Source organism: Drosophila bipectinata, chromosome XL (genome assembly GCF_030179905.1).
Source record: "Drosophila bipectinata strain 14024-0381.07 chromosome XL, DbipHiC1v2, whole genome shotgun sequence".
Taxonomy (NCBI): domain Eukaryota; kingdom Metazoa; phylum Arthropoda; class Insecta; order Diptera; family Drosophilidae; genus Drosophila; species Drosophila bipectinata.
This window is the reverse complement of record NC_091734.1, coordinates 1150729-1167111: the sequence shown is the minus strand read 5'-3', so window position 1 is coordinate 1167111 and position 16383 is coordinate 1150729. Positions and strand designations below refer to the sequence as shown.

General features: G+C 43.1%; 2 protein-coding genes across 2 annotated transcripts in view; one reads left to right on the top strand and one right to left on the bottom strand.

The window, feature by feature from the left end:
- Positions 1-279: 279 nt before the first annotated feature.
- The window catches only part of Pde9 (phosphodiesterase 9), a 107052-nt gene continuing 90948 nt past the window's right edge, over positions 280-16383 (bottom strand). The window contains exons 5-10 of the mRNA XM_017239703.3: positions 13595-13746; positions 13425-13532; positions 3797-3923; positions 3441-3736; positions 2949-3375; positions 280-2894 (exon numbers count right to left, since the gene is read on the bottom strand). Coding sequence (XP_017095192.2) covers positions 1731-2894; positions 2949-3375; positions 3441-3736; positions 3797-3923; positions 13425-13532; positions 13595-13746 — 2274 coding nt within the window. The 3' untranslated portion in view covers positions 280-1730. The remainder of the gene's footprint in view (positions 2895-2948; positions 3376-3440; positions 3737-3796; positions 3924-13424; positions 13533-13594; positions 13747-16383) is intronic.
- On the top strand, positions 7858-10065 carry Nep6 (Neprilysin 6). The gene is made up of 2 exons (XM_017239704.3): positions 7858-8971; positions 9027-10065. Exons 1-2 carry the CDS (start codon positions 7892-7894, stop codon positions 9933-9935), a joined length of 1989 nt encoding a protein of 662 aa, XP_017095193.2. The 5' UTR covers positions 7858-7891; the 3' UTR covers positions 9936-10065.

Sequence of the window (16383 nt, the reverse complement as noted above, 5' to 3'; positions counted from 1 at the left end):
AAAAATACAGTCAAGCTTCAAAATCAAGTCAAAGCAAAAGATCAAAGTAATGATGAAATTATCGATAAATATCGAAAAAAAATCGGAAAATATAACTGCTAACAGTAAAGTTTTATTTGAGTTTAAAGTTGTGTGGAAATTATGGGGTAATTATAATTAAAATAATAATTTAATTTCAAAAATGGTTTTGATAAAATATTGATTTATCGATAAATATCGATACATAAAAAAAGTTCATGTATTTGAATCTTTTAAGGAAGTTTCATCAAAGAGATTCTTCGATATTTGTCTCCCCTGGCCTGTATATATTTTGCTCTATCGAGGCCAGCCTGTACCGATGTGGCGAACTGGCAAATGGAATTAGGGTACTGGGACCCACCGAATCGAACTCGCATGTAAGACCATCACTGTTGCATGCAACAAGGTATGTGTATGTGTGTGTGTGTGTCCGTGGCCAAAAATTTGTTTTGCGTAATTAGACGTAAATTTCGGTTGAAAACGAAACTGAAATCAACTCAACAGCGAGCTGGGAGCTCGAAGCTTGGAGCTAGGAGCCAAGAGTTTATCCGGAATTTATCCTTGACAGAAAGGACACTCGCATTGCAGTGACACGCTGCCATACAAACTGATTTCGTTTCTGCAAAATTCCATGGCATGGCACTGCATTCATAATTGGCGAGAGAATGCTGCTTTGTTATCTAAATAAGCAAATTATTTTTCATTAATTAGAGACTAGAGGGGGAGAGTCATATGGCAAGATTTCTCTGTAAAATAATAGCTTTGTGAATTAGGTTGGTATTTTAGTCTTGAATTACCAGCCCGCACTCGAGCTCTGTCTTTCCAATTAAACTTGAAATATTAAACAAATGAATTACATTCTTTTTTTTTTTTTTGTATAATGTCTGACGTTATATTTTATATATATATATTCTTCTTGTTTGTTTGTGGTGTGTATGTATAGTATGGTATGCGTGTGTACATAAATAAAAAATACTTAAAAGGTAACAAAGAAAATCATAAAAAAAAAAAGAATTACAACGAATTAATCGAAAAAAAGACGAGAAGAGGTGAACAAATAATAAAAAAACAAAAATGTCAAATGTCGTCAAATCTGTGAAGAACCTAAAACTTAAAAGAAGACTTACTGGCAACCAAAAAAAACCTAGCCTATCGGAGCTAAGACAGAGTCTGTGATTTTCCAGCTTTTCCAGTGACTTTTCCGGCTTCGAAATGTGAACTTCCAGTGCTTTTTAAATTGGATATTTTTCATTTTCTATTTTTTCTGGAGGAATTTCGCTAATTTTTATAGAGAAACTCACCTCTGTTACAGTTTTTTTTCTTTTTTTGGAAAAATGTATGTTTCTTAGGAAAATTCACCTTGCATTTTTTGGTGGGGAAACTAGCCCCGGTTTTTAGACATTTTCCGGTTCTGGCAACTTTCTTTCGCAACAGTGACAGACGAGGGCGTTCAAGCGCTGGCCGATGGCCGACCAAACGGTCATCGACATGGAGGACACCTCACAGCTGGAGGAGGCGTCCTGCCGCTGCAGCTGGTGCCGCTCTCCCGGCATCTCGCCCTCATCATCGTCCTCGTCGTCGTCCTCCTCGTCGTCATCGTCAACGTTCCTAGGATGCGCCCCATCGCCCTTGTCCTGTACAAGAATAGTTGCACCTCGAGGCATGTCCTCCGGCTCCTCCTGCTGCTGCTGCTGCCTGCCTAACCCCTGTTGTCAAATCTTTGGACCCTCCAATGGCACCGACGAGGAGCCGCTGGCCAGGTCACAGGCCGGCACATCCTGGGCAGCTGCACTCTGCAGGGTGTTGTTGCTGGGATGCCGGCTGCTGTCGTTGGAGGAGTAGCGTCCACCGCTTCCGGGCACATCCAAGCTGTAGGCGCGATGCCGTTGCAGGGGATCGGTGAGGGACCGACCTGCTCCAGTTCCAGTTACAGGCTTCCCAATGCTACAGCACTTTCCAGTGGCTGCTCCACCCTCCTGGCCATCGGAGACACCGTTGGCGTTGTTATTGGCCCTGCCCTGAGAGCTGGCGTGCGACTGGGTCTGCGACTGAGATCCTCCCGATCCCGGACACGGACTGCTCCGTGTGCTCCCAAATCGTTTGTTGTTCTTGTCAAAGCTGAAGCTGAAATAGTCCGAGAACTGGCGCAGTCGGGACTTCCACGAGCTGCTGCCACTGGCCGCTCCGGGGCCAGCTCCTCCGCCGCCAACCGGGGATCCACCCGGACCGGGGGCCACGCCACTGCCGCTGCTCCGGGTGCTGCCGTTGCTGGCCAGGATCTGTTCGCCGACGGCGATAGGGGCCGAGATATTGCCGTTCGACGAGGAGGTGCCGACCACCACCAGCTGGGTCACATGGGCGGTCATCTGGGTGGCGTCCGACGGCAGTTTCTCCTCCATGGCCACCTCCCCCTCGCCCTCGGAATCGGCCTCGGTGCGGGCCAGCAGCTCCTTCAGCTGGACACTGCCCTGGAGATTGGTATTGGCATTGGTGTCGTGCGGCGGCATACCCACCACCGTGCCCCCTGTATTGGTGGTCTCCAGGCTGCTGCGGATGTGACGATGGCCGTAAAAGACATTGCTGTCGGAGATGACCTGGGGCAGGCCGTCCGATAGCCGGCGATTGTTGCCCCCGGAACTGTACTGGTCCAGGCTGACGGCCCGGTTGTTGCCGAAGTGACACCGCTGGTTGCCATGATAGCCGTGGATGTTGCCGTAGGAGTTACGGATCCTTTGGCCGCCACCACTGCTGCACAGTTCCCCGATCATTGAGGGGCGCTTCTCGCGCGACGATTTCCGGGACGTGGAGTGCGAGGATTTGCTCCGGTTGCTGCTGCCCTCCGTGTCCACCTTGAACTTGGACGTCTTCTCAGCCACCTAGAAGATAGGGACTTATAATACTGACCAAAGAAGGCCTTCTTTCAGACTTACATCCACTTCGGTGGCCGTTTCCGAGTCGCCACTTTCGCTGCCCTCCGGCAAGTCATGCAACTCCGCCGCCATGCCGCCGGGCTCGTCCACCGACGTCCGGGATGCCGATTTCTGTGACGGTATGCTGCGCCGCGATTTGACACTGATTCCGGATCCGGAGCGCGGCATCTGCGGTGAGACACTGCCACCGGCCCCACCACCGGAGCCGGATCCAGTGCCGCCGCCACCGGTTGTGGATCCTCCGCCCCCGCCCGAGCTCTGGGAGTTGCCCTGGGTCTTGTCGAGACTCAGTTTGTCGCTGGCCGCCCCGGGAGTGCTGACAAGGGCGGCATTCGAGTCGATGGTGCCGCTGTTGCTGTCCGAGGTGGCGGAGGTGTTGCTGTCGGCCACCGACTTGCGGGTCTTGGTCTGGGCATCGTTGAGGCGTCTGGGAATAGTTTGCAATAATAAGTATACGTAATATTAAGTATACGCCTAGTAGCCGAAACTCACCTGTAATACTCGAGGGCTATGCGCACGGGTATGATGATCAGGTCCGTAAGCTCCGGCACCAGTTCCCCGAGGGCCTCGAACAGCGGCAAGAGGACGAGCCCGATGAAACGGACCTGGGAGCCCGGCTTGCTGACCTTGTCCGGGTCCATGAAGGGTGTCACCGGCAAGCCCTCGGACTTCTCGGCGGCGCTCTGGGCGAAGAACTCCTGCAGGAGGCGATCCAGCCAGGGCTCGGCCACGTCCATGGGCCGGGCCTCGTTCGAAATGTCCGCCACCTTAATGAGGATCATGCAAAGCTACGAAACAGACAAGGATAAAGGACACTTGGTCATCAAGAGATTAGCGAGTATCCATACCAGATTAATGTGAGCACGATTGCTGTAGTCGAAGACGGGCGTTATCTCCATGAACTGGGTCAGGATCTCATTGTGACGGGCCATGTCGGTGGCCAAAATGCAGCGGATGATGCCCTCGCGAATGGTGCTGCAATGGAGGAAGAGGATATCGCGGATTAGGAACTCCACAAAATCATTGCCCTAGAAACCGAGAGTTGCGATTGAGGCACAATATAGAGGCTGGGATTTGCAGTTTACGGGGCAAAACAAAAAAAAAAAAACAAAGCCAATGAAGGCAAGTGCTTTTCCGGGAAAAGGATAGCCTGGCAGGCAGGTGCGGCAGGCAGGCTGGCTGGGGGTGGCAGGCAGGTGGAAAACCTGTCGACTGTCGACTGACAAATGCAACGCGTAAAATATCAAATTGCATTTCGTTTTATTTGAAATGGGTGGCAGTGGCAGTGCCAGTGGCAGTGGCAATGGCAGGCCAAGAAAGACAGAAGAGTGTCGGCTGCAGTCAAAAGAAAAGCCGGGAAAATCCCTCTTTTAGCTTTGGCACCCCTTTCGGTTGCAGCTGGCCCCCTCCCTTGTCCCCCCCTGCCACGAAATCTACAAGTTGAAAATTGAATTTTTCGTTTTCGTTGCAACGATATTGACGTGGCACGGTGTGTGGTGGCAGTGTGGCACAATTTTCCGTCTCACTTCCGCAGCACTTGCCACCTGCCGTTGCACTTAAATGCCAAATAGAGCAAAAAAATATGTATATACATATATCTTTATATTAAATATTATATTTATTTCAGCAATATTAATGGCACTGAGTTTGCTGATAGAATTCTGATGGAAATTGCAGTTCTATCGATGAACTAAAGCATCTTTGAGATAACTAGTATCTTCTTGAAATAATCTCGAAACAAAGCCCCCTTAGAAAATCCAACTCCATAAGCTCATTAAATAGCTCGGTTGGTTCTGTAACTAAAGCGATTTTCTGCCTTGATTTCGATACACGTATGACTTTCATGTAATCTTGCATAAAATGCAGAAATCTATACCAGGAGGGGGGAGAGCTGAGGGCTGCAGGCTCTCTATGATATAAATCCACCTTTTATGCCATTTATGCCAAATATGCCAAAATGGAGAGATGTAGAGAGACCACTATAGCCCTCCACTGTGCGGCACCTTGTAATGGCTTTCAATTAATTAATACCTGGTGGTAGCTACTGCAAGCTGCTATCTGGTATCTGGTATCTGCCAGCCAGCCAGCCATACTGTTCAAATTGGGATTTAATTAATAACAAAGCAAATATTCGGAATATGCGGCACTGGTCGGTTATGGTCCGGGCAGAGAACGAGTTAGGTGGATGGGATGTATTAGTCGAGAATTGATTTGCAGTGTCCAGGATTACGGGTTGCACATCAAGGACACGATGTCCTCCATATTGGCCATGAAATTCTTTGAATACTAACTTTGACTTTGACTTTGAATTTGGAATTGGCATTGGAATTGGAATTTTGGCCTTAAAACTTGCTTCTAATTAAAGCTGGCAAATGCAGTGATTATCCCATTCTTTTGTGTGCCTTGGCTTTATGATGATGATGAATTGTGGAGGTGCCACCAAGTGGCAAGTGGTGAATGGTGAATGGTAAATGGTAAATGGAAAATGGAATATTTCCTCCCCCACCCCCCCCTTGCCAGTTAAGGCAAAAGTTTTACGCCCAAAAACGGCAACTATTATGCGCTAATTATGGCTAAATAATTGCATGAAATGCGCCAAGCACCAAACCAAAAACTCAACTCGAAACTAATTTGCGAAGCGTTGGCAGCCAAATCTGCCATCAGCAGATACTTTTGCCTTTCAAACAATACACTGAACAACAAAAATCATAAATTTAGAAAAAGAGTTATCAGCAGAAGTAGTAAGAACCAGAGTTTCAAGTTTATTATAATTTTAAATATATTTCTAGGCTTTAGAAAACCTCATCATAAGAATCTATTCTTCATCTATTTCTCTAGTTTTTTTTTTGCAGTGCCTTTCTTATGATTTTCCCCCCTAAAACATCTAAGCTCCCGAAAACCTCCTCTTTGATGATTTATTTTTGGTGGAAGCTAACCAGCTGGGTTTCAAGTTTACCCCAAGCCCCAATGCCGAATTTTTCCCCGAAATCCCCAGCATCCATAGCATCTCTCCAGCACATCATCATCCTTCATCCAGTTGCTGTTTGTTGAATTTTAATTGAATTTTTATTTTTTGATTTTATCCAGAACCAGAACAACCAAAACCCCTTGACCATAAACCTCCGTTCCGGATGCGGTTTCTTAACCAAACACTTTTCATATTGATAGTTTGCTTATTAAAGGCAAAAAAAAAAAGAAAAAAAAATCTCAATTTAATCTCAATTAGCCAAACGAAATTGCATTCCAGATTAAATGCGAAAAAAAAATGTAATGATTTAAGAAAATTTCAAATAAAAAGCCAGAAGGTCAAAATGATTTACAATCGAGGTGGCTTTTCAATCACGTGTTTTGTGTATTTCTTCCGCCTCTGTGATTCAAACATAATCCAAGCTTAATCAATCCAATAAGCTAATCGCCACTAAGCTCTGCTCTCTTTCTTCTTTCCAAGTGCCATCTCCCTCTACACACACACATACAACTGTCTCACTCGCTCTTCCCTTTCATTCATTTCTGTGCCATTTTATCTCCGGTTCGGGAAAAAGTAAACTTGACTCTCAACTTTATTAAAAACCCAATCGCAGTCACACTGAGAGAAATACTAGGGGGTTTTTTTTGAGATTTTAAATAAATTAAATCGATGGGAGTAGCTGTGTAATATATTTAAATAATTTAGAAAATAAAGTTGAGCTTTAGAAATATTTTTGAAATGTTTTAAATAAAAATATATATGTATAATAAAAAAATGTTATAACTTAATACTTTTTAAATTTTCTTAAAAAATCTTAAGCTTTTAAAAAATTCCTATAATTAACTTTATTTTAAAAGCTCCTCAAAATATTTCTCTCAGTGCACTTCCCATTGTATAGGTGTGAAGGGCGAAAATCATTATAGAAGGTAGTCGCAACTAATTTCGTTTTGCATAGCAGCCTCCAATGGGGGCGAACGAGAGGCGAGACTTATAGCTCTCCCACCGCCCCCCCCCCAGTGTAAGGGGGAGGGGAGGAGGGAGATGATTAATTGATTACGCGTGGGCTCTGATTTAACGGTAAACGTTAAACCTCGCCAGCGGGGATGCATCGCTCTCTCCTATCTCTGGTTTCATCTTAATGATTTGGCCTTGTGACGGAGCACATCTACTCTATATACTATAGTACATACATATATCATCAAAAATATATATATATATATAGGAAAGTATATATACAATATGTATTAATGGGAGAAGTACATGATTTTCGAGTTCATTGAGCGGAAATCAAAGTTTGTGATTTGAATTCTATTTGATTTACATAAATAATCAAAATTCGATGACCCACAAAATAATTTGACATTTTTGGGCTTTAATCGAGTTTGTTTAAAATTGTGAAAGATGTTATCGATTTTTATCGATCTTGGGATTTTTAATCATTTTAGTTTTTAATAAATATAAGTGGCAAACTTAATAAAATAGATGGTTTAAAAAGAAACTAATAGTTTAAAAGAATTTATCCAAGCAGACTCAAAGAAATTGTTGAGTTTATCGATTTTTAATCGATTTTTTGATAAAATATTTCAACTAATGAAAGATTTTATTGATTATTAATTTAATTTTGAATTATAGTTTATATTAATTATTAAAATACCTTTTACAAACTAGAGCTAGAAAGGAAACTAAATGCTAACAGAATTTATATGAAAAAAATTTATCGATTTGAAATCGATTTTATAGATAAACCAACCTAACCTATTTTTTCAAATCTATGTAAAATATTTCTATATAATTTTGAGAACTCCTCCCATCACCCTCGATCCAATGCCAATACTCTGCGATTTGAATGTCATGTGCGGTTATCAGGGGGCTTTTTTCGATGGGCTTATCGCCAGCCCGGATTTGGGTTCGGATTAGAACTTGGACTTGGGAGAGTGACGGAGTGCCGCCAGTAAACAAACGCCAGTGTAACGAAATGAACGCGAATATTACAATATTCTTGTGCCTATTAGCAGTGTTTTTCATTGGAATTCCCCCGACAAATGGCCAGAACGAGTGCCTGAATCTGGTGGACAAGAATGTGGACAAGGAAGCAGCGCCGTGCGACGATTTCTATGCCCATGCCTGTGGGAATTGGTATGGGGGGGAGTACCAGCGGAACTTTGGAGTCCACGATGCCCGATCTATGTGGGTGGCCAAGCTGAAGGAGAAACTGATCGAGCACTTTGAGTCCGATTCGGATAAGCACTCCCCGCTGAGCACTTTCTATCGAAAGTGTTTCTCCGATCTCGATAGCAAGCAATCGATAACAGCCTACAACGAGGCCATGGTCGGGAGCGGTGCCAACTTCTCCATCCTCGGACACAACAAATCGAGCGACTGGGATTGGATTCTGGCGAATGCCGAGCTGAGGAAGTACGGAGCGCAGGGACTCTGGCGCCTGCTGGTCCAGGATAATTGGCAGTCGGCGGACCAGAAGATATTCTACCTCCTGTCGCCGACCTTCCACCAGCTGGGCCACGACGAGCTCACCGAGTTTCTGTACGAGCGCTACTTGAAAGTCCTCCTAATCGAAATGGGAGTTCGGGTGCGGAGAGCCCAGGAGTGGGCCAGAAATCTGGTCGACTTCGAGAAGAGTCTACAGAGTCTGCTGGCCGTCGATCGGGAGAAGACTCTGGTCCTTCGAGAGCCCCAGACGCTGGTCCAGTTGGAGGAACAACTGCCGGAGCTGCAGCTACGAAAGTACTTTGAAGTCCTGCTCAAGGACATCGATTGGGATCCGAATACCCTGCTGGTGGTGGTGGATATGGACTACTTGCAGAGCTTGCAGCGCTTCCTGCGCTCCGCGGATCGGGAACTACTCTCCACATGGCTGTTGCTGAAGCTGCCCATGCACTTTGAGTTCAAATTGCACACCGACGAGAAGATTGTGAGCCAGAAGGACTACTGGGTGGAGCAGCTGAGGCACCTGCTGCCAGGACCTCTGGGGCGCTTGCAAATGGAACTGCTGCTGGGGGAAAACTATCAGGAAATCTACGACAACTCGATTCAGCAGGTATGTTGGATGTTTTTATCGATTTCTATCGACATTTATCGATTCTTCTACATAGGTGGCCTTCCTGTTTAGGGATCTGAAACAACAGTTCGAGCTTCTGCTGAACGAAACAGAGGTCTTTGACTACGACTTGGTTACCCGGACTATGGCGCGGGAAAAAATACGTGCCATGCGCCTGCTGACGCCCCGATTGCAGGATCCCGGCCATTCGATGTCAACTGGCACTGCCACGCCCCTCGGCGGCAGCTGTGATTGGAACCTGATGCAGTTATCACGGAATCGGGCCCACCAGGAGTTCCGGCAGGTCCTCGGCGAGCCGCCCGTCTCCCATGCCGGCGATCCCCTTGTGGCCAACGCCTACTATCGCCTCAGCCTGAATCGTATCGAATTGCCGCTGGGTCTGCTGGCCACGCCCCTGCTGCAGGAGCCAACCTGCCGGACGGAGGCGGAGCGAAAAGTCCGACTATCGGCCGGGCTGGGCTACATTCTGGCCCACGAAATGGTGCACGCCTTTGATTACGATGGCATTAACTACGACGCCTCCGGGCAGCTGGCCAATGGCCAGTGGCCACCAAGGGCCATTATCCGGTTCGGTCTGCGGGCCGCCTGCTACATGGGCGCCCGGTACAGTAATGCCGCGGTGACCATGAACGAGAATATAGCCGACACGGAAGGTCTGCGATTGGCCTTCGAAACCTATCGTCCCCGGCCGGAAACCAATTCGAGTTCTCCCGCAACACCGGATCCGGAACTATTGAAAACCTTCTTCCTGGTCTATGCCCAGACGTGGTGTGGCAAGAGCGTGGATCTGGATGCGGAGGATTCATCCGCCCAGAACAGTCTGCACTCCAAGCACCAGGAGCGGGTCAATAATGTTCTGGCCAACCTGCCCGAGTTCGCCGAGACGTTCCAGTGCAAGGCGGGCAGTCCCATGAATCCGGCGGCCAAGTGTCGCATTTGGTGATCGATTGGGGTAATCGATAGTTATCGTTATGGACATGTTTTATTTTTAAGGGAATTTGCAAATAAATCGAATAGGAATTGTTAAGAATTCAAGTTGAAGACAAGGTCTAATAAATTATCAAATATATTGTATTGTTAATTGTATTATATATTGTTAAATAATTATGGTTTTCTTTTAGGGAAAGTTTTTTAACGATTTATCGATAAATATCGATTCAATTGATTAAAAATTAAAATTAAATTGGTAACTCTGATATGGTTACATTGATTATGTGTCAGAATTTCTACAAAGTTTATTTATACTTTGTTTTATAGTTCAACATTGACTTTACGAATACCCGAAGCCCTTTATTCTTAGAAATGTATCGATAAATATCGATTATATTGATAAATATCTATCATTAAATTGTTAACTCGGAAATGTTTGCATTGAAAATGTGTCAGAATTTCTACAACGTTTATTTTAAATTTATTCTAGAGTTTATAATTGACTTTACGAATGCCCTAAGCCCTCTATTCTTAAAGATTTATCGATAAATATCGATTATATTGATAACTATAATTTCTTTCATTAAAGTGTTAACTCAACTGCATTGAAAATGCCTTAGAATCACAGCCATCTGGATTAGTTACTGAATTTTTCGCTACTTTCGGGCTAACACTCCATTTCTCCATGTCCATCATGGCTTTACGAGTAACCCCCCTATTTTTCTCCTTTCGCTGCGAAAAATAAAAGCAAACAAACAAACAAGTGCACTGCGTTTTTTTTTCGGTGGTGGTGTTGTCTGAAATTGGCGGTTCGCCGCAATCAAATAAAATGCAACCACGCGTAACGCGGTTTGTTGTTTGTTATGTCCACGCCCCCCCCCCCCATCCACTCCATCGCTCCCACCGCCCACTTAGGCCACTCACATCCGACATGTGCCCCAAAAGTATGCAACAAAACGAAAGGAAAAAGGAACTAGAACATAAAAAATTGGGGGGTGTGTGGGGGAAGGTATCTATCTGTATCTTGTTTAAGCCCTGACGCATAAAAAATAAATATAAAAAAATACCAGGTAAAGCTTGTTTATGGCAATGGTATTACCATTTAATAGGGAACAAGTTTTAAGGCCATTTAAAACTTTTAATTGCCAATATAAAGTGCATGTGCCGGACGACATTACTATTCAAATAATTATGGTTGCAAGTCAATTAATTAAACAACTTTATTTGGTTGCTAACTGGAACATTTCCCTTATAGTCCCCCCCCTCCCCTCACCACAAAATTATGCACATCTCCAGCTTCGGGCCAACATTACTTTGGTAATAATCATCTTGCCTAATAATCGCAATGACAACTTCTTGCAAATTGTTTGCAAAACGCACCACCACCACCTCCTCCTCCTGCTCGTCCTTTCTAATGTCAGTTCCAACCATCCTGCCCCTGCTGGGCTCCTCATCCTTGGCATATTGTGTGTGTGTGTGTGTGTAGGTAGTGCTCTGGCATTCTCTCCGACAAGTTTTGCCATCAAAACTCCCAAAAGTATCCAATAGTTTATGCACGCCAACTTGCCAGAAAAACGACGCCCAAGAAAATGACAGAAAGGGGGGTCTGAGTGGGGAAAGGAGGGGCAGGACAATCGCTTGAGGCACTGAGAAAAATAAGTAGGTGATTTTAAAACGAATTTAAGGTATAAATTTACAATAATTAGCTTTTAGAAAGAAGAAACATAGACACTTTTAAACAAAACTTTGAAAATAAAAGAGCAAAGTATTTAAAAAATGTCTTAAATTAAAAAAAAATTTACATTTTTAATATAATTAATATTTTTAATTTATTTCCTAAACTTTATATATGATACCCGGTACTTTTTTCATCTCTATATTTTAAATGAATTGATTATTATTCAAAAATATGCTAAAGACATTCTCTAAAAAATATATAAAATTAAAAAAACCTTTACTTTAATTAATAAAAAATTTCCATAATATTAAAATAATTCTCAGTGTAAGCAACATATTTTTTGTTATCCTGTCAAGGGCTTGGTTTTCAGTTGATTGCGTTCCTTGTGCTGAGACGATGATGCTTCCCATCAGCTAGATGATGATGATGAAGACGACTCCCTAACCTCCAGACCCTAGATTTTCCATTTTCCCACAGACGCCCCTCAGATGCCCCACAGACGCCCCACTGCCAGCCACCATGTAGGAAAGCCCCTCCCTGAAACATTCACATCCGCAAGTCAAAGTCGGAAAGCCGGAGGAGGAAGAGAAAAAGCATTTCGCCGGCTAATCCACTTAATTAGTGTTTGTGGAATATTTTCCAATATAAAATGCATGCACTGAATGCGAATAAAAAAAAAAAAGAAATCCAATAAAATTGCGGGAAAAGCTTGGACAGAAAAGAAATAAAATAAAAAGCAAAAAAAATAAAAAGAGAAGAATGGAAAGTGTTTTAACCGCCAGGGGAGCATGCAGGTTTTCCGGGAAAGCTTTCCTAAGCCAAACTAATAGCTTTATTATATAACATCCTGGCAGGGCTATAACTTTTTCCATCAAGTCCATCAAATAATATTATTTACTTAATTTATTCGAATCACAGATCGTTTTCAATTAAATCGAATATTCGATTGCATTTCAATTGCATTTAAGTGCGACAGGGGGGGGAGGTGAATTGAAGGTGTGGCAAGTCCTTGTGGAATGCGGCAAAGGAGTTATCAGCTAGCTGAACACCAGGATTATGTCGTGTCCTGGCCAATTACAGCTTAATCTTCATTCGCAGCCACTATTGCATTGCGGAAAAACCAAGAGGATATCCGTGGAAAGACCAGGAAAAACCAAGACCCAGCCAGGATACACCAATAAGGACAACAGGAAAAAGAAAAAAAACTAAAAGAAATAGAAAGGACATTCGTTGGAAGTCTTGGAGGGTAAATAGAGGGAAGTCTTAATATTAAAATATTAATTTTAAGTTTAAGAGTTTCAAATTATCCTTTTTTTTCTTGAATAAAACCTTAAAAAATTAATAATTATTATTAAATCGATGAAATGAATGAAATTTTTATAGCCTCCTAAGCCAATAAATGGCTCTGATTCTCTTCTTATAAATACGGAATCGATAGATTTCATAGTGCTACCTCCTTGGCATGAATTTCCACAGGAGCTCGACCTCCTGGGCGCGTGGGAAAGGACAATGAGAATGGAAAGCTATGGGTATGGGTATGGGTATGGGTAGCTAGTAGCTGGCTGTTGGCCAGGTCAAGTGGTGGGCGTGAAGGCTGATGGGAGGAGAGGTGGGGAGGGAGGTGTGGCATTGTCGTGGGTGTCGGGATTTTACAGTGCAACCGGCAGGTGTTAATTACCACGGCAATGGGGCGAGCGTTTAATGCAATGCCATTTTGTACGTGCCGTGCATAAAGTGGCCAGCTTGGCAATTAATTGACCTGCCCCCCATAGGGCCCCCCCCCCCCCCCCACCTAGTCTGAGAGAAAAAATAATATATACTCACTTGAAGGTGTCGCGACTAAAATTCTTGAAGATATTGCATTCGGGATGTTCCAGCAATCGGAAGGCAATCGAACAATGATGATTCTCCAGCGGTGAGATGTCATTGTATCTTTTGGGATGTATCAATTGTATCTACAAGATAAATCTGAAAGATCTAGACAATAAACATACCTGAGTGCCAGCTCGGTGCGGGCATTAATCTGGTAGATATTATTGTAGCCGGGATGATCCAGGTCGTGGCAGATGCAGGAGACCAACAGAATCAGACACTCCAGATCGCCCAGGCGGCTCAGCAAGTTGGCCTGTCTTGTAATGGCATACATCTGTAATAAAATATGAATAAAATAATTAAAATCTTAAATAAATAAACTAGCTATTAGTCTCTAAAATGGCTAACATCATCGATCTAACCATTTATCTCAATGGCTGTAATTAGTATTGGCAGCTTAGCATTTAAACTTATCCCGTGGAAGGACCTGCATGGCAGGTGTAACTTAAAGTCCTTCCTTTCCACCTTCTTGACGGCTTTGCTCAACTGCTGCTCCTTCTGCTTAGCCCTTCTCACTGCCACTTTCTCTACTTTCTCCACTTTACACTCTACTTTCTCCTCTTCAGAGGCGAACTTAATTTGTCTGCTGTGAAACCTTAGCAATTACCAAAGGAAGGACCTGTCGATGGTGCCCATTTAAAGCCAGAGACGGAGGTGGTTTATATTTTTAAAGGGGTATTGAATATCCTTAAAAATTAAATTAAATTATTATTCTTAAATAGAGAATCTATTAAATTAAAGGTCAATGATTAAAGATACTAAAGGAGTAATATCTTTATATCTAAAAAGTTGTAATCCTCATCTTATACCTCATTCTAGATAATATATCTTCAAAACTTGTTTCTTAAGACCCCCTTTTTTTTTGGTAGCACTACCCCCTTTGATTTTCCGGCGTCCTGAAGTGCCATGGCACTGCCGCTGGCAAAATCGTTTGCTGCAAATGAAGATGACTCGGCGGCAGGACCCTCAAGGAATTTCAACAGCGTTCAATTGAAGCTCTTCGAAATACAAAAGCAGCGCAAACTTTCCACAGCTCTCTTTCAGTTAAAGTTCCTCCAAAATGGGAGGAGGGAGGCATCCTAGTGGGTGGTGGTGTTGCAGTTGGTGAGACTTTGGGGTCTCTGGTCGTAAAAGTTGTTGCACAACTTTTGCCGCCGTTGCGTTTACTTTGGCATTAAGTGCGAGTGAAAATAGGGGGGGTACTCCTCTCCCTCCACCCCAAAAATAAGGGGAGGGAAAACGAGAGGGGCGGGGGGTGCTTGGCTATAAATGTATGCAAATGCAAATGCTGTTTGCGTTTCGAATTTCGCAAGTTTATCTAAATTCATTGTCAACAAACAGACGCAGACAGAGCCAGCCCGCATACTTTAGTCCTCCCTCCCCCTCCATGCAGTTACCCCCCTTTTTGGGGAAAATTCCCTAGAGAATGGAGAAAACGCGAAACGAGATAGTGACTGAGAGGGGGATGGCATTTTCTGCTCGTTGGAAAACTTTTCAGCGGACAATAATACACCAAGGAAATCAACTGCAGCGTCAGATGAAAAGTGCAGCCAATGGAAATTAGTCAAAGTGTTTGGTCACGCCCCCTAAGCCCCAAGCCGCCCACTTTTGGGTCCGCAATTCCCCAAAGTCAGACGGGAGGGGGGGAGGTGGGGTGGCGCCCATTTGTTCAATAATTTAAATTTACGCTCGTTTTCGATTGTTTGTGGCTCGAACCGAAAGCCGCTTAACGGCTTGACTGTCATGTCCTGCCAAAGGGTTCTGTATCCTGCGAGACACACACACACCTATACACACTAACACTTATACAAACACCTATAAAATATGCCACAAAATCTACAAATATATATTTTTTAAATATTAATAGTATAATTGACTGACTTTTAAACATAACTTTTTAATAAGCTTATGGAAGGGAAACAAATATTAAAAACATTACTATAATCTGCTGGGAATTTATTTGACTTTTTAACTAAAAAATGGTCAACAAAATAATAATATTTCTTTATTAAAAAAAATATATATTCACAAATAATAAAAATATAAGGTTTGAAAGGCTTCTATCGCAGAGTTACTAGACTTCTTAAGAGCTTCTTGATTAAAATGTATTTTTTTGTAGCTCATCCCTAATATCAGATCCCTCATAGTAGCTGTTGGACTGTGAACCCTCTATGCAAATGTTTGCCCCATTGAATTGTAAAATACGAAACAGCCCATATGGATCCTTGGAAAGCAGCATTGAAAAATAAAAAACAGAATCATAAAAAGCGTGGATTTTAGGTCAAAAATTAAAGTGTTCCATCGATTGAGTTAAAATGTCTATGACCTCAAAAGTGGGATAATTGCGAGATCCCTTAAATTCCCAAGTTTTAAAAAACCACATGATTTAAATAAGAATTTACTTTCAATTTTATTTAAAAAGCCTTCTTTGAGTTTTCTTTATTTTTTCCCAAAAACTGAAGCCAAGCCAAGTATTAAATAACAAAAATGACAAAACTAAATAATAATAGTGCTTTTGTGGGGACAACAGTGCGTATACTTGATGTCTTAACTATCTAGTTGCAGTTTCTGTCTGTGTTTGTGTCCTTGTCTTGCCTTCTACATTTTCACTCTTTATTGTTGACTTTTACTTTTTGGCCACGACCACGCCCACACCATCCTGCATCCTCCCCTGCACCTGTTTGCTATTGTTGGCTGGAAAAATAATTTATTAAAGTTCTCGTTTTGTTTCCCAAATGTCTTTGTCTTTTAGTTGCTTTGAAAAAAAAAAACAGAAACAGAAACTTGATCGGCATGGAAGTCAGTTCCTTTTATTTAAAAATATAAACAAGTACAGTGAGACCTGACTAAGAGTAGCTGCTTTCTTTTGGGATTGCCAATGCATTTTAATTTATTTCACTTTATATTTATG

Coding starts and splice junctions, on each gene's coding strand:
- Nep6 (XM_017239704.3), top strand. CDS start 7,892: ATGAACGCGAATATTACAATATTCTTGTGCCTATTAGCAGTGTTTTTC. Junction 8,972..9,026: donor ACGACAACTCGATTCAGCAG/GTATGTTGGATG, acceptor TCTTCTACATAG/GTGGCCTTCCTGTTTAGGGA.